Source organism: Mirounga angustirostris, unplaced genomic scaffold, assembly GCF_029215605.1.
Source record: "Mirounga angustirostris isolate CCGP_5_RB_7025 unplaced genomic scaffold, mMirAng1.0.hap1 SCAF_10, whole genome shotgun sequence".
Taxonomy (NCBI): domain Eukaryota; kingdom Metazoa; phylum Chordata; class Mammalia; order Carnivora; family Phocidae; genus Mirounga; species Mirounga angustirostris.
This window is the reverse complement of record NW_026991718.1, coordinates 112,897,346-112,915,922: the sequence shown is the minus strand read 5'-3', so window position 1 is coordinate 112,915,922 and position 18,577 is coordinate 112,897,346. Positions and strand designations below refer to the sequence as shown.

General features: G+C 44.0%; 1 protein-coding gene across 2 annotated transcripts in view; it reads right to left on the bottom strand.

Moving 5' to 3' along the window:
* Positions 1 to 349: 349 nt before the first annotated feature.
* PSMF1 (proteasome inhibitor subunit 1) overlaps positions 350 to 18,577 on the bottom strand; it is a 43,156-nt gene continuing 24,928 nt past the window's right edge. The window contains exons 5-7 of one of the 2 annotated variants that reach the window (XM_045885598.3): positions 3,885 to 3,938; positions 3,051 to 3,209; positions 350 to 1,361 (exon numbers count right to left, since the gene is read on the bottom strand). In XM_045885598.3, coding sequence (XP_045741554.1) covers positions 1,334 to 1,361; positions 3,051 to 3,209; positions 3,885 to 3,938 — 241 coding nt within the window. In that variant the 3' untranslated portion in view covers positions 350 to 1,333. Of the gene's footprint in view, positions 1,362 to 2,095; positions 2,524 to 3,050; positions 3,210 to 3,884; positions 3,939 to 18,577 lie in introns of those variants that run through there. The other variant, XM_045885597.1, reaches the window with a different exon arrangement.

The window sequence follows — 18,577 nt, the reverse complement described above, 5'->3', positions numbered from 1 at the left end:
CCGGCTACAGCGTGGACATGAATCTTGAAAACATGAAGTGGAAGAAGCCAGACACAAAGGCCACATATTGTGTGATTCTACTAACTGTCCAGAACAGGCAAATCCTTAGAGAGAAAACAGACTAGTGGTTGCCTGGGGCTGGAGGGGGGCTGGGGCGGGGGTGACTGTTAATAGGTTACGGGGGTTTCTTTTTGAGGTGGTAAAAAATGTTCAGGAATTCGATGTGGTGATGGACGACTACACTGTGAATACGCTAAAAACCACGGAATCGCACACTTTAAAAGGGTAAACTTTATGGGTATGTGAAGTATATCTCAATAAAGCTGTTATTAAAAGAAAAAAAGTAACAGGTTATTGAGTGCTGATTTTATTGTTAGGCTTCCACCTTTCGAGTTCTACAAGACATACCCGCAACCATTCCCGCTAGCTGCCTGGGGACTGCTCATGGCTGGAAGGAGGGAAGTGGCAGCATGATGTGGAAGCTGCTGAAGGCCCCGTTCACCTCCCCCCACACAACTAAGACATTGTCTGTGTTCCTTAGTGTCCTTGATACAAGGAGACCCATGCAAAAAGTGGCTGATTCTGCAGATGAAAGTCAGGAAGTTTCTGTTCTCAGAAAACAGAATTATGTCTAAGACCATCCTTTTGACCTTTGCTACTAGAAAACCTAAGTGGCAAATCTGTTGTTCCAATCATCTTTTCCTCGAATCATGGTTCTAAAAGTGATCTACTTTCCCTGCTTGTCTGATGGTTTCTAGTGTGATGTTTCTTTAAATGCTTCCTTTCATAATAAAGGATGTTTGTGTGACCAAAGTGCCCCAAGTCCTTTCCGTAGCAGGTATGAACCAATTCCAAAACAAAAACATTCCACCCATTTGCGGGCCCGTGAGGAAGAAGACTATGACTGGTGATTCCATTTGTAGCTCTGCCCAATCTCTGAGTCTCTCTGCAGAGCAGAAATGTTCTCAAGGCTGTGAGGTGGTCTTTTACCAAATCAGTGCTTGAGATGGGGTCTGCCAGAAATGCCCAAGCCTGCTCATGCTAGCCTCCCCACCCAGGCCCCAGTTTAGTGTACCCCTAACCCACACTCAGACAGGCAGTCCCAGGCTAGAGCATATTAGCACACACCTCAGGAAGGCTCTGGTAGCCTACCCTCTGCCCACAGATAAATAGTATGCCCTAATATCAGGGAAAGAACCCAAGGAGCTGAGAAGTAAAAGGACCCACCCATGGATGAAATGCTAGTTGTGGAAGGAAAGTGACTAGTGCCTTGATCTCTTGCCTCTGAGCCTGGTGCTCTATGGTGCTCTTTCCACTCCAGCAGAGGGGTTCATCACTGACCACGTCTGTCAGGCCTCGGGCTGAAAAGGATCCGGAGAACACCAGAGGTCAGGCGGGCCTGGACAAAGGCCACAGGCTTCTAGAGGCTGGGCTCCCTGCTCCTGCCAGAGTTCAATACCATACCCAGATGGAGCCCATACTCCTCGGCTCCTCTTGTCTGGGCCCCAAGGGGCACCGAGTTACTCTGTAGGTAAGTACCAGACAGAGCCTCGAAACTTCATTCCTTCCTTTGCCCCCGTTTCTACAGGTGGCCACACAGAGAAGTAGACACCACAGTGTTTTAGAGTAGGAAGGGCCCCTCAGATTTCATAGGCAATAAGAAAGCCCTGGGAGGGGAAAGCCCTTTGGGTCAGCTCAGTAAGTCAGTGGCAGAAATGAGATCAGCCTTCCAGTCTGTTTATTCTTCTGCTTAGAGGCTGCCATCGTCCAGGCACAGACGGACCGGAGGATGTGCGCACACAGGCGGGACTGAAGGATGCTGCCCTTCTCAGAATGACGCAGACTTTCTGCAGTGTGCCTGCCCTTGTGAAAGTCATCCTTGTGGCCCTATGGGGTTTCCAGCCCCTCATTTTTGGCCTTGCAACCACACTGGGACCCACCTCAGTGATGTCAGGAGCAAGAAAGCAATTTATGACGGGAAGGGGCCTAAGAAGCAAGAATAGGCCGTGGGTAGGAGAAGAGTCATTTAGCCCCACAAAGATTAAACTCTCGAGTCTCAGAAATGGAAGGAGCTGGGCAGTAAAGAACAGTGGGAGACTGGCAACATGATTTTTGTATTGACATTTGGTTCTTATAATAACATCCAAAATGCGTTCTGTTCTTATGGTGCTACAGCTGGGACAGCATCGGGCCGAGGGGAGATGTTGCCGGAGTCTCCCTTGAGAAGTGTGGGGGAGCTGGTGGTGAGAGAGACACACTGATTTCTCTTTGGGACCTATATGCAGCCAGGTGGAGAGCTGCAGCAGGTGCCTTGGCTCTGACAGGGGGTGGGGAGGCGATCCCAGCCGGCCCACAAACACATGGGCAGAGTCCCTTGCCCCCAGCCCGCAAGAACACGGTTGCTGATGGGGCCAGCGGTGGCAGCTCCAGGACAGTGGAGGGAAGGCTGGGATGTTACATTCTTGAGGCCTTCACAGGTACATGTCATCGAAGCCCGGCGGGGGGAGATGGTCTGGGTTAGGTCTGGAATGGAAAGAGGGGCTGGTGAGTTGGGAGTAATGGAGGGGCCGGGGCACACAGGCAGATGGGCCCTGAGGGCAGAGGGAGCCTGTCCTCCAGAACGATGCGGTACTTTGTGGGGCTGAAGAGCATGTGCTCTACAGCCAGGGCTTGAATCCTGATTCTCCCACCTGGGAGAAGTTAATTCATCTTTCAGGGCCTTGATTTCTACAGGATGTGAAGGGTAATATGCACCCAGGAGTGTTGCTATTAGGATCCAGCGAGTCCCCGACACAGACTAAACTTCAGTAAGTGTGAGAAGCTCTTCCTCCTCTGAGTGCTCCCTGAAGGGGGCTGGGGGAAGGGGGGCACCGAGGAATGGGGAGCTCCAGGGAGCCATCAGGCGGGGGCCTGGAGGCGGCCCCACTCCCTTGGCAGTGGCGGATGCAGCCGCAGCACCTCTGCACCTGCAGTCACACCCCTCGTTCCTGCAACGCTGGGCGGAGCTGCCATCAGGCCCTACTTCCCAGCATGCCTGAGTGAGTACCTACCCAGATGGGCTGGTCCCAATGGGTCCAAAGGGGTCAAAGCGTGCTCCTGGGGGCACAGCTCCTGGAGGAAGACGGTTTGGGAGGCCCGAGGATGGGTCAATGAGTGCTCTTGGGAAGCCAGACCTCAGGGGATCCACAATCATGCCACCTCTCCGACACCTGAAGCAAGAAGAAAAGATGGGTGAGAGGGTGTGGCAAGGAGCTGCTGGAGAAGAGGCGAAGGAGGGGAGAGTGGACTAAGAATGCCCGGGCCAGCTACTGTGGACAGCTCAAGCAGACACAGGTGGATGGTTACCTGAGCGCCAGCAGAAATGGGCAAGAACAAGAAGACCAAGAGCACGCGGCCTGTCCTTGTAGCTCTCCAGGCTCCCTGAACCCACAAAACAGATTCCTGCCATGTCCTACACCCAAGGGGGACAATTCGATCAAGAACAGGTGCCAGAATGTCAAGGTCCATGAAGAACCATCGCAAGGCTCCGCAGGGCACTACTTTAGGTCTACGGACTAGTAGCAGCATTGAGACAATTCATGATGCTGGCTTTCTTGTGGTTTCCTTAGAGGGCCTCAGGGTGATCGGTGACTCCCCACTGGGGCCAGCAGGTGACAGAGGAGCTGCCTGCCTGGCTTGCTCGGCCCTCCCCCACAGCAGAGCTCGCTGCAGGGCTCCAGGCATGGCAGAGTAGAACAGTGGGGGGACTTAGCAGCTGCTCAGCCACGGCGGCCTCCTTCACCCCAAAGGAAGACTGACGGAAAGCTCTAAGGTTAGAAGATGAGCAGGGGCTGAAAAGTCACAGGAGTAAGCTGTGTTGCTGACCCCTCCCCAGCAGTACTCACCCAAAGGGGTCCAGGTCCTCTCCCCCGACAGCAAACGGGCCCAGGGGATCACACCTGAAACAAACAAGGGGCAATTATCACAAGTCCCAGAGCAGTCGGGCACCTGGGTTCCCAGGGGCTTGAAAGCGACGCCCGTGGGGTCACAACTCCACTCCCAGGCAGGGGAGAGCCCTGCCTGAGACCATAACACAAGGGATACTTCAAAGTGGTCTTCGGCACAGACTAACGCTGATAACGTTACAGGGGCAATACTGAAAAGAGCTGACCACAAATCAAACACAAGGAGGATCCCAATACTGTCAAAAATACAAATATTAACCATGGTATCCTCCACATAAAATTTTATTTATTTACATTTTTCTCAAGTTCCTAAACTTTGTGTAAAGAACCCAGAACTTTTAGATCAGAAAATATCCGAACACTGAAACCAGAATGCCAAGACCAAGATTTAAAAGCTTACAGGATGGATCGTGAGATGGGTGCCTGCACACAGCTCGAACAGGGCTCCGCAGCCTTTTTCCATGACGGCCTCTGCAGAGGCCACTTCGTTCCCACAGACACCGCGTATCTGTTTACGCACTGCAGCCCACCGGAGGGCCACAAACCACTGTCACCTTGAAGAGTTTTGCACCCCAACACCAAGAGCCCATTTTTACTCTCACTGGGAATGCGCAAGCTAGAAGCATTACGAGGGTGTGCTTTCTGGAGAGCGACCTGTACTGTCTAACATACACACCATAACAGGCGTCTTTCAGAAGTCTTAGACTCTTTGACCCAATAGTTTCATATCTAAGTATCCATCTTAAAGAATACATCATTCAAATTAAAATAGCACCATAGAGACTTTGATCAAGGGAACTGGAGTTGGCCTAAATAGGGACCAGTTAGGCACGTTATGGTATATCCCTAAATGCAATTATGGAGACAATGTTCTTAGAGAGTTTCAAAGTGAGATGAAAAGATGCTTATGCTCCAGTGTTAACTGTGGGGGAAAAGGACAGCCTAGGAATAGCCTAGGAAATCAACGGTGAGAAATGCGTGTGTGGGTGTGTATGTATAAATAAAACTAGAAAGAAGCACACTGAAAATATAAACAGTGGTAACTTACTCCTGAAATGATTTTCTTTATACTTTCCTGCTTTTTTCTATAAAGGATATGGATATAATAAAACAAAAAATATTTAGAATTTGCAAAAGCGTGCTTTAGAGTCTGCCTGGAGTCCTAGCGAGCGATACGAACCCGGCAGTTGTGAGGTTGGGGTGGGGTGGGGTGTTCCTGCCAGACCTCTGGAGCTAAACAGCGGCTAAAATATGCTTATAGGTAAGGAGCCATTAAGTAAAGAACTGGGAAAAAAATCCAGAAGAAGGTGTTTCTTCAGCCAGTTTTACCTAATATGCTGGAAAGGATACTGTGATTTAGGTGGATGTGGCCAGGCTTCCAAGGGAAGGAATTTTTCCTGACCTAGATGACTGTTCCCAAGTTATGGTTCATGGAGCTGGTGGTGGAAGTTTCTGGTGACCTCTGTTATCATCCTGCCACCCTGGATACACCAGGTGTGCTGGAGAGTTGCGAACACCTTACTTACTGTCCCCATGACCTGCCCTGCTACAGATCAGCAAACAGAAGGGGCTTCTAATGGCTATAAGAACACCTGGGAGAACAGAGCCGTATTGCTCCTGAAACACGCAGCCATCTCTCTTTCTCTCTCCTGGGCCACAGAGCGTGGGGCAGGGAGAACAATGGAGGCTGGAAAGGCAGCTGCCGGGCCCGCCCTGACCACTGGGTACTTGAAATTGTCACAGCATATCCTTTGACTCAACACTTAACACACCCTCACTGTAACACATGCACACTTCTGTGAACTCGTTAAGTGCACGCTCAGAAGCCACATTAAAATAGTCTCAGTCCAGAATGTGTTGAATGAGGCAGGCTACAGGGATTAAAAGAAAGGTAATTTTTGTATATGGTCTCTGGAATCAAGCCCCTACTACTTCATCTGGTAATCAACTGAAGGAGAGTGTTACACACGCTAACGCTACAGGCGAAAGAGCCTGGCTGGGCCCATGGGACCATATGTCCCAGCTGCAACGGGGCCCCTCTAGGGAATGGGAGGGTGGTCCTGACCACACCCAATTTCTTCCTTCTGTGCTCCCCTCTCCTCTTAGATAAAAACAACACTCACTCCTCATTTCAGGTCAGGTTTTGCTACCGAACAAGGTTTGGCACCAGTCTTATGGAAAAAAACCCCTTGGTTTCCAGAGCTCTTTTGATATCAGAATTGCACATAAAAGATTATGAGCCCAGAAAAGTAAAAATTCTCCTTCTCACCTCTGTTCCCCAGCCTCCTAGGTCTTCTATAGATGACTAAGATATCAGTTTCTCATATGTCCTTCCAAAGATACTCTACATATAGAGTGAGCAAATATGCATCTCTCCTACTTTTTTAACAGATGGATGTGCTGCGTTCCTTATATACATTATCTCCTTTTGTCTTTGCAGCAGCCCTCTGAATACATGATTTTTATTCTTATTTTACAGATGAGGAAACTGATGCTCAGAGAAGCAAGGCTTCTTATACAAGGCCACAAGAGTAGTAAGTGGCCAATATAATATTCATCCCAGGTCTGCCCAACTTCAAAACCCATGCTCTTTTAACTGATGTATTGAGACCATTTACATTTAATGTGATTTTATGTGAGATGTTTAGATTTATATCATTTATTATTTGTTTTCCAACTGTTCCCTCTGTTTTTCATTCCTCTGTTTCCTTTTTTTTTTTTTTTAATTAATTTTAGGGCCTCTGACTAGATCTCTTTGTAGAGTTTTTTCCCAGGTGGTTGCTCCAAGGATTGAATATACATACTTAACTTCTTCAGTCTACTTAGAAACAGTATTTTACCATTTCAAGTAGAAGGCCAAGACTGTACCAGCATAGACAGGTCCACTTATTCTTCTCCCTTTATGCTTGAGTTGATCCGCATTACACCAACATACACTGAGATGCTGTAATTTTTGCTTTCAACTTTAACATATTTTGGAGAATTCAAGAGGAGAGCAGTCAATTATATTTACCCAGACATTTACCTTTTCTATTGCTCTTCTTTCATTCCTGATGTTCCAAGTCTCCATCTGCTATCATTTGCCTTCTGTCTGAAGAACTTCCTTTAGCAATTCCTTTTGAGAAGAGCTGTTGACAAAGAATTCTCTTAGTTTCCTTTTGCTAAGAATATCTTAATATCCTTCGGAAATAAATTCTGGATTAAGAATTCTGGGTTAACAATTCTTTTTTCTCCACACTTTAAGAACATGGATCTACTTCTTCCTGGTGTCCATGATTTCTGATGAGAAATCGACATTCAAGTTCTTATTCTTCTGTAAGCAAGTCATTGTTTTTCCCTAGCTGCTTTCATGATTTTTTTCTTGATCTTTAGTTTTTTTTTTTTTTTAAAGATTTTATTTATTTATTTGAGAGAGAGAATGAGAGAGAGAGAGAGAGAGCATGAGAGGGGGGAGGTCTGTCAAAGGGAGAAGCAGACTCCCCGCCGAGCAGGGAGCCCGATGCGGGACTCGATCCCGGGACTCCAGGATCATGACCTGAGCTGAAGGCAGCTGCTTAACCAACTGAGCCACCTAGGCGCCCTTGATCTTTAGTTTTAAGCAGTTTGATTACATGTCCACACATGGACTTCCTTGGGTTTATCCTATTTAGGGTTTGCTGAGTTTTGAATTTGTGGGTTTATGTCTTTTGCCCGATCTGGGAAGTTTTCAGGCATTATTTTCTTCAAATAATTCTTCTGTACTGTACTCTTTCTCTTCTGAGACTCTGATCACCCCAATGTTAGACCTTTTATAATTTGCCCACAAATCCCTGAAACCTCATTTTAAATCTTTTTTTCCCTCTGTCTTGAGACAGGATAATTTTTAGTGTTCTATCTTCAAGTTCACTCTTTCTTCTGTTATTTAACCATTCTGATGATACTCATTCATCCAGTGAGGTTATTTTGATTATTTTATTTTTCAATTCTAAAATTTCCATTTGGTTCTTCTTTATAGCTTCTTATTTCTTTGCTGAGACCTATTATTCCCCTCATTTCAAGACTGTTTGCCCTCACTTCTTGGAGCATTTTTATAATAGCTGCTTTATATCTTTGCCAGATAATTCCAACATCTGTGTCATCTCGGTGCTGGCATCTGTTGTCTTTTTGTGAGTTGACATTTTCTTGGTTCTCTGCATGCCCAGTAACTTAGGATTGTATCCTGTAAAGTCTGAACATTTGTCATGAAGCTCTGGAGGAATCCTGCTATTTTTGTTTTAGAAGGCAATCAACATAGCTGGGTTCAGGATCCAAATTCTGGTTTCAATGTCAGTTCTGTTTTCAAAGCCTTTTGCAGTGCTCTTCAGTTCTGTACCACGTATGTGCTGCACTGTCTGAACCACCTCGGCCGTTGTACTCAAACTGTTATGTGCAGATGAATCAATGCAGGATCTTGCTAAAGTACAGATTTTAATACAGAAGATCAAGAATGGGACTTGAGATTCTGCATTTTTCACAAGTTCTCAAGTGACCTGATTTTGCTAGTCTGGGGAACACAAATGGCTAGGCCTGTCAGAGTACAAGTTCAGGTGGGAAATTCTGGTGGTCTGGGATTATCTACTTTGTTCTGCTAAGTGTGGAAACCTAGGACTGAGGACATGGGGATGCTGAGAAGTGTAGACAAAAGTGTATATACATGGTCACATGGTCATGTGGAGCACCAGTTACAGTGCTCTGAGCAAGTGGGACACTAACCCTTTCCTTTTCCCCACCCTGAGAATATCCTGTGAGTTCAAGGGTGGAGAATGGCTGGGAAGTATTGCATTTAGGCTAGGTGAACAAAGATTTTTAAAAGAAAAAAAAGATATGCATAAATTATACTAACAAATTGTAAGAAAAATGTCACCATAAACACGATTCTTTTTGCTATTCTTTTCTAGTCTTCTTTCATAAACATGCTTTTATAAAATTATAATATTATAATTTTAGATCCCACCGCTTTCCTCCACTTATGTCCTGTATTTCCCAAGTTGTCTGTCTTTGCTATTGACATTTTTAATGACCAAGTAATACTCATTCAAGTGAAGCAAATTTTTAACATTTCATCTTTGACTGTGGGTACTGATACTGCTTCTGGTCTGTGTAACTATAAATAATGGTGCAATTAATAATTTTTGTGCACATGTTTTTTTCCTCTCAGAAATCAGTAACTGTTATCCTCTGCTTGTCCCACCACTGTATGATGGAGGCAAATCTGTTTCTCTGGTCAAAAGATAGGAGTTGTGTTCAGGAGCTTCAATTGTACCTGACTTAGACAATTTAGAAGGTGAGATTGGGTCCTGCTAGCTCAGGAGATTCAGGTAAGATTTGACACTGAGCTGATACAGTAATGGGTAAGACTCTTAAGAACCTTAGGGGAGGGAAGATGTATTTTGCATTTGGGAGGCCAGAGGGTAGACTGTGGTAGGTAACATTTCTTGAAATGGCCCTGCTCAGAATTCCATGCTGTCTAATCCCCAGAACCTGTGTATGTGATGAGAAATCACTCTTGTGATTGTTTTATGTAATATGGCACAGCTGACTTCACAAAGGGGCGATGATCTGAATAGGCTAATCTACTCATATAAGACCTTAAAAAAGTAGAAAACTTTCTCTAGTTGGCAGCAGAAGAGAAGGTGGAAGGGGAGAGTCAAAGCATGAGAAGGGCTTGACAAACTATTGCTGGCTTTGAAGATGGAGGAGGCCACGTGAGAAGAGATGTCGCAAGTCTTCAGGAGCTGAGAGAGAGGCCCTAAGCCAACAGCCAATGAGGAAAGGGGACCTCAAGTCATACAAAAACAAACAACTGAATTTGGGTTCAATTAGTTTACAAATGTTATGGGGATGATGCTTTTCTAAATAATTTGAAAGGAAATGGAGACTAATTCCAGCAATATGGCAAGGATAGGGAAACATCAAAATATAGTGGGAATGCCCAGTAGTACAACTGTTCAGGAGGACAACTGGGCAACATCAAAATCTTAAAAACAGGCTTAGTCCTTAATGGAGTAATTCTACTTTCAGCAATGTATGCTAAGGAAATATCCAGAGATGTGCTCTAAGTTTGAAAGCATGTTCACTGAGGTGTTAGCTGTGGTTGCACCAAATTAGAAATGACTTTGGCTAAAAAACCCCATGCGCATCATCCTTGATTTGTCTCTCCTTTGTCAAGCTAACCCATCAGCAAGTCCTGTCAGGTATACTTCCAAATATACCCAAGATCATCTGCTTTGTCTGCCATTTACTACCTACCACCACTGTTTCTTGCCTGGCTGCCTGTGTCAGCTCCTGACCTGGTCTTCCTGTTTCTACTCTTGTCCCTTTATGATCCATTCTCTACAAAGGAACCAGAGAGATTCAAAAATAAAATGTAAACAGTATGAAGTCCCTCCTTTGTTAAGCACACCCAGGGGTTCCTACTGCTTCTCATCTTGCCCCCAAGGCTCTGCATGCCCTGGCCCATGCTTACCCCTAGAGTGTCATCACCCACCTCTCTACCCCACCAGTTTACTGAGCTCCATCACACTACTTTCTCTTTGTTCTCGGAACAATCTAAGTCAAGATTGTTTCTTTCAAAATGATTGCTGACATGTGTGCTACAAGGAGGAAATACTAAGGGCTGAATCCTGCTCCAGTGTTTATGAGCTGTGTTGGTTTGGGTAAGTTAATTAACCTCTCTGTGCCTCAGTTTTCTTTTCTATAAAATGGAGATAACAACAGCACCTATCTCATTCTCATTATGAGGAATAAGGGAGATTACAATTTACACTTAATGTAACTGCTTGGCACACAGTAAGGGCTTACTAAATATTAAGTTGTCAGAACCTAACTGGGATTCCTCAAAAGAAAAGTCAGTGGTTCAAGGGGTCCCAACCAGACTGCTTTCTACCCCAAATGTTCTGATGGGTCCCATTACCCAGGATCAAATCTAGCTCCTTAGCACACAGCGCCCCTCGTGATGTGCTCCTTACATTCCCCTACTCCTTCCGTATGCCAGTACAGGCAAAATATGATGCCCCCGTTCCCTCCCTTGTCCCCCCAACACACACACACGAGATGATTTCACAGCCTCATTTATACCCACTGTCCCCTCAGCCATACATGCCAATTACTCCCAATATCACACAATTTTTATTAGTCCTTAAAACTTCGCCCATCAGGTATTATCTCTGTGAGGCCTTTCCTTCTATCTTGTCCCACTCAATCCTTCAGAATAATCACCCTTCTCTCTGTGCTTTAGCAGACCTCAGAAATACATCATTGTTTTTAAAAGACTTATGATCTGGAATGAACAGGGCCATCAGCCTTGATCGACTGTGAACTCCTTGAAGGCTGGGTCCATACCTCGTCATGTATTCCCAGTGCCCAGTACAGTGCTTGACATACAAGCAACACTTAGACCTACTTGGGAATAAACAGATTGTGAGACAGTCAAAGCAAAGGTCTTAGAGTTAGACCCAAGTTCAAATTCTGGCTTCACCACCTAACAGCTGTGTGATTTAGGGCAGGCCCTGAAATCCCTAAGCCCTAGCTTTCTCTCCTGTGAAATGTGACAACACTATCTATTTCTCAAGGTTGTTTTAAGTATCAAATGAGAATGTTTACAAAAGTGTAACACCTGGTACATAACGAAGAGTTCAATAAGTGGTATCCAATATTCTATTATTATATCACAATTTCCGCTTTATACTGATTGTGATCAAGTTACTTATTATAGATGAACCTCAGTTTCCTTACTTGTAATGGGGATAGCCCTTATCAAACTCATGGGGTTGAGAGGATTAAATAAGAACATATGGATGAAGGCCTAGCTTGTTGCTTGGAATAGCTGACACTCAACAAGCAGAGGCTGTATAATTATTATTATTATTATTATTATTATTATTATTATTATTTTTAAGATTTTATTTATTTATTCATGAGTGACAGAGAGAGAGAGAGAGAGAAGCAGAGGGAGAATCAGGCTCCCAAGGAGCAGGGAGCCCGATGCGGGACTCGATCCCAGGACCCTGGGATCATGACCTGAGCCGAAGGCAGACGCTTAACCGTCTGAGCCACCCAGGTGCCCAGAGGCTGTATAATTATTATTGAACTAACTTGGCCATCCGTGGAAAAAACCGAAGAGATCAAGTTTATTTGGCTCCAAGAGGAAAAGCAATGAGGGCAAATTTTAAGAACAGGGAATAATAGCTTCATGATTAATAATTTAATGAAATTAAATGAAAATTTAATTATTAAGGTGACATAGGATAATTCTTTTCAAAATATGGTGCTGGATATCAATATAGTAAAATATCAACCTATCTTGTACCACACATGAAAATTAATTTCAAATGGATTACAGATCTAAATATAAAAGGTAAAACAACAAAGCTTCTAGAAGAAAATATATGAGAAATTCTCCATGACCTTAGGGTAGGGCAAAGATTTCTCAACAGGTCAAAAAAACACCAAACATAAAGAGAAAGCATCGATAAACTAAATTACATACAAATTAAGAACATTTAAATTTAAAAAAACACCACCGACAGAGTGAAAAGGCAAACTATAGAGGGAAAATATTTGTAATACATTTATCTGACAAAGGACCTAAATCCAGAATATGTAAACAATGCCTACAAATAGGCATAAGAAGACAAGACAACGAAAGAGAAAAATGGGCAAGAGATTTGAAAGACTCTTCAACAAAAGGGGATATCTAAAAGGGCTTGTAAACATTTTTTAAAACGAAAAAGAAAGGATGCAAAATGTCCTCCATAGAATCCTGGGGGTCCCCTGAAACTTGTTTCAGGAGGTCCATGAGATCAAAGCTATTTCATCTTAGAAGCTATGTACTTTTTTTCACTGTGTTGAATTTGCACTGATGGTACAAAAGCAGTGGTGAGCAAAACCACTGAAGCCTTAGCACGAATCCAAGCAGTGGCCCTGAGCTAGCTGTCAGTGTGCCCTCCCTCACCAGCCACGCGCTACACACATCTAGTGTCACTTGAGAATGTCCTTGATAAAGCAGCAAAAAATTACCAACTGTTCTAAAACTGCCATCTTTGAACACACCTCTTTTTTACTATATTCTATGTGATGAACTGGGAAACAGGCATAAAGCACTTCTGCCGCATACAGAAGTACAATGGTACTTATCAATACTTTTGCAATTAAGTTGCTAGCTGAACTGGCCATTTTTTCATGGAAAACCATTTTTACTTAATGAAGGACTTGACAGACAAACCACGGCTATTCAGACTTGGGCTACATAGTAGACTCAAAACAATGTGAGCCTGTTACTACAAGGAAAGCAACTGACATTGTTGCCAATGATAAAATTGAAGATTTCAAGTGAAAATTAGCAAGTTTTCCAAATTTCCAAAATTTGGAAGTTTGTATTCAAATTTGATGGCTTCCCAGTACTGATGGTGATGAGATTGGTAATATTAATAAATGGGATTTGATATTGGATAATCAAATGAGTCAGCATTTAGCAAATCTGCGTAACTCAGTGAACCAGTATTTCCCAAATGATCAATACATCTTCTTCCAATACCATACCTGGGTAAAAGATCCACTCAAAGGACATGACAGACCAGTGGATTTAATTTTTATTTTTTAAGATTTTATTTATTTACTTACTTACCTACAGCGTGGGTGAGCAGGGGGAGGGGCAGAGGGAGAAAGAGCGAGAATCTCAAGCAGACTCTGCACTGAGCACAGAGCCTGACGTGGGGCTCGATCCCATGATCCTGAGATCATGACCTGAGCCGAAATCCAGAGTCAGACGCCCAACCAACTGAGCCACCCAGGCACCCCTCAAAACATTATTAAACTACTCTTCTCTTTTATCTAATAACTTGTCTTGGTAAGGCTTCAGCAAAAACGTCACTGCCTGCAGACTAAATGCAGAAGCAGAAACGAGAATCTAATTGTCTTCCATGCCTGATGATAAATAGGTCTGCCACAATGTGAAACAAGTCATTCTTCTCGCAGAATTTTTGTGTTTGGGAAAAAAAATATTTTTGTAAAAATTTCTTATTTGTGTTAACATGTGATGGGTTTATTATTGTTGTTTTTAAGTGAATGAAAGTGTATTTTTAGAATTTCAGCTGTAATTTTTAATATGGTAAATACTGATTGATAAGAACCCAAGCAAGAACTCTTCTTTTTAAAAAAAGATTTTATTTGAGAGACAGCAAGCGAGAGAGCGAGCGAGAGAGCATGAACAGGAGGTAGGAGTAGAGGGAGAGGGAGAAGCAGACTCCTCACTGAGCAGGAAGCCTGAGCGGGACTCGATCCCAGGACCCCGGGATCATGACCTGAGCCAAAGGCAGTCACTTAACCAACTGAGCCACTTAAGTGCCCCAAGAACTCTTTAATAATTCAAAATTTAATAATTCTTCCTCAATAATTCAGAGTTCAAGAGGGTTTCTGAGACCAAAAATGTTGAGATCTGCCAGCGCAGAAAATTTAACTCAATGAATCAAAAGAAAAAAACTATATACAGATGCATATAGCTTTACTATTTAAGATGAGAAATTGAACATGCTTAAAATACCCCATGGAGGTTAGGCAAACTGTAGCATATCGGCAAGATAAAATATCAGATACTAAAAAAGATATATTTAGCACTTTAGTAAACAGATTATGAAATTTTAAAAAGAAAATGCAGAACACAAAATACTGGAAACATTAAAAATATGTAAAGACAGACTGGGACTGAAAATGAATTTTGAATGACAAGAGCTCTATATCTAAGGGTTTATTTTTAGTGAAGCCCGTTAAGCGTAGGAAAAACTGGTTTTTCAAAACAGCAAATAGGATTTGGGGCATACGGTCTGACTGAGGACAGATGGAGCAAAGGGAAATGGGTTAGAATCGTAAGACAACAACAACAAAAGTTAGGCTTAGATAAAAAAAAAACCCTTCCCTTAGAGATGGTCTGTTTTCAGTAATTCTTCCCTAGAGATCTCAGGAGTAGGACAGACCTACTTCTCACTACCAATTCTCCATCACAATGGAACGTCCTCTCTACGTGTAATCCTGGCCTAGAAGCCAGCATCAGACCCAGTAGCCCTTGACAAGGTCTGGATACACATCTCCACATACTTAGGGAAGCAAATCTCTTTCTGCACGACGACGGACACCCTATGTGCTTGCTTTTGGAAGTTCCCAGGGGTGGGCTACACAAGATGGGGGTGTGGAAGGCGAGCGGTGAGACACAGGACCGTATCCTACGGAAGGAGGCAGAGGCTCTTTCCCACTCAGAGTACAAGCCGCGGCTGTTCAGTGATGGGCTAATGAACACCCTGCAGCAGCCAGATGGGCCCGCTCCCATGCTGCTCTTTTTCCCTCCTTCCTGCCCTCAGGCCCCACCCCCAAATCCTGCATTTGAGGAAAAAACAAAAAGGTGAAAGTGTGAGTGCTGGTTGCCTGGCAACTTGGTGGTGGGGGGGGCCCTCATAAAGGAATCGATGTCATTACAGACATCTGTGCTGACAGAGGAAGGGGCTGGCGAGGAGCGGGGGTGGAGGGGGGGTGAGTGGCTGACAAAAAGCCTCCTAAACATTCGCCTCTTCTCCAACCATCTCATGTAGTTCAGTGTCCTAGTCCTGGGAGACAGACTGGCTTGAGAAAGACCTAACTGAGGGAGGGCAAGGAGATGGGATTTTTCTCCACACTCCGTGTGCACTCACTATACTGAACTTGTACACAAACTGATTATTACATGAACTAATAACACTGAAGGGTGCAGTGGGGAGAGCATAGGCAGAGCATAGGGCCCAGTCCTCACCCTCACAGTTAGGTAACGCTGGGCAGTTACACTACGTCCTTATTCACCGTCTCCTCCTGTGTAAAGCGGGGATGCTACTGATCTTCTCACAGGCCTGTCTGGAAGATGAGCCCCCATAAATGAAAGCACCTGGTTCAGTGATCAACACAGCCACCAGCCAAGAAACGGCAGTTACTCTTCCCCTTGATAAGCGCAGACAATGTTGATGATAAATGGACAATGCTCATAAGGGGCTGGGCCTAAATGCAGTCACCCAACACAACCTCCAGGTCCACACTCACACTAAGTGGCTCTACTGCATCCAATCCTTTTCTGGGGGAAGAGGCTAGTCTTGAAAAACATAATCAAAGGTTCTGTCTTTGGGAGGACCCTCCACTCATTTCACCTTCAGTCTGGTTTTGATCTCGACCTGCTACCTGAATGGGATCTTATCAAACCTTTACTGTATTCTCAGCAATGAACTCGACACACCACATCCTGAGAGACCTCTGAGACAGGCGTAGTAATTCTCAAGGTGCAGATGAGGAGACCAAGGTGCTCCCAGGCTAAATGTGTTCACTGAGGGACAGGTAAAGCTACAACGTCAGGGTTTGAATCTAGCTGATCAACTTCCAAGGCCTGTGCTCTAGACCGCCATGTAATACTCTCTCCTTGATACTGGGGAGGTGGGGGGGGGGGTGGAAAAAAGGGACCAAGTCCCACGTGCTAAGAGTGGTATGCTGAAACAATGAGTCTAGCTTTCTGCCTTACTACCGCCCCCCTCCCCGCCCCCACCACTGCACTTGGCTCTAACCACTTCCTATCCTTCCGGGGCTCTGCACAGGTCTGGCCTTCAATGCTGGAACACCCTTCCTACCCTACTCTTCACTGACTGACACATCCTCCGCATTCTTTAGGAGCCTGCGGAGAGGTCAGCCCCTTCTTGGGGAAGCCTTCCCTGAACACCAAGCGTGGTTCAGGTTTCCCCTGCATATGCTCCCTAGGACACTGGCCTTCCCTGATAAGATGGCAGCAGGAGAAGATGGCGTCACTGGTCTTCTCGAAAGCACCCAAGGCTGGATCTAGTGCCTCACACCTAGTGAGCTCAAGAAATACTGTGAACTTAAGAACCTAAGTGGCTCCTTAGCATCTACATTTTTAAATACTTTTTATTTTAAAATAGAGTCATAGGAAGTTGGAAAAACAGTGCAGAGAAATCCTGTGTACCCTTCACCCAGTTTTCTCCAAGTTATACCACCACAAAGCTCCCTCATGCTACCTCCCCCACCTTTATAATCACACCTACAGCCTGCCCCCTCCCTAACCTCTGGCAAACACTAATCTGTTTAGCACGTCTATTAATACTGTTATTTTGAAAGTGTTGTGTAAGTGGAATCGTACAGTATGGGACCTTTTAGAATTGGCTTTTTTCACTCAGCACAATGACCCTGAGGTCCACCGTAACCGTGTGCATCAACAGTGCGCTCCTTTACACTGCTGAGTAGTATTCACGGGGTAAGTGTGCTTACCCACTCACCAACTCGGACATCTGGATGGTTTCCAGTTTTGGGCTATTACAAATAAAGCTACTATGAACATCTGTCTACAGGCTTCTGCGTGGGCATAATTTTTGTTTCTCTAAGATAAATGCAGAGGAGTGCAATTTCTAGATCTTACCAGGAAGTGTTTGCTTAGGAAACTGCCAATGTTCTTGAATGGCTGTACCATTTTACATTCCCACCAGCAATGGATAAGAGATTGAGTTTCTCTGCACCCTCTCAGCATTTGGTATCATTTCTATTTTTAATTTTAGCCAATGAAGGATTTCATTGTTTAATTTCCATTTCCCTAATGGCTAATGGTTCTGAATACCTTTTCATGTGCTATGTGCCATCTGTGTATCCCTTTAATGTGCTATCTCTTCACATCCTCATCCCATTTTCTAATTGTTTTTTTTCTTTAACCTGTAGAGTTTTGAGTGTTCTAGATCTTTCTAGATACGACTGCTCTGTCAGGTGTGTGGTTTGTAAACATTTTCTCCCAGCCTGTAGTTTATGTTCTCATTCTCCTAACAGGGTCTTTCACAGAGCAAAACATTTTTAATTTTGATGAAGTACAATTTAACCATGTCTTTCTGTTAAAGATTGTGCTTTTAGTGTCCTGCGAACGCTTCAGCAAGCCCTAGATTCAGAAGATTTTCTCCTGTGAGTTCTAAAGTGTTGTAGCATTAAGTTTCACATTTAAATCTGTGATCCCATTTGTGTTACCAGCTCACATTCGTTCTGAGCCCTGGGCTGGTACCGTTGCTGAACTCATTATTATTACTGTTGTTACTGCTATTATTTGGTAGATTCCTTGGGATTTCCTATCTTGACCATTATGTCATCTGCAAACATGAACTGTTTTATTTCTTCCTCTCTTATCTGTATCCCTTTTATTTCTTGTCTTAATGTGATAGCAAAATGTTCGGTACTACGCTGAGTAAGAGTGGTGAAGAGTGGATACCTATACCTTGTTTCTAAGGGGGAAAGCATTCAGCAGCTAATTTTAAATAAATCACTTCTGCTGGTATGATGATGAACCCATAAAATACCACTTAGGTACTAACAAACTACTCTCTAGTTGAAGGAAAGACATCAAAGTCTCAATCATGAGCAATCTCTTATAGTCTGAACTCAGGGACCTCATTTCTTTGTTATATGTTCACATTTCCAATAAAGCCAAGGCTAGGAGCTTTTTTTTTTTTCTTTTACAGTTTGAGATATATTTCACATATTATAAAATTCATCCAGTTAAAATATACAGTGCAATGGTCTTTAGATGTTCATAGAGTGTGCAAATATTCTAGTTAGAACATTTT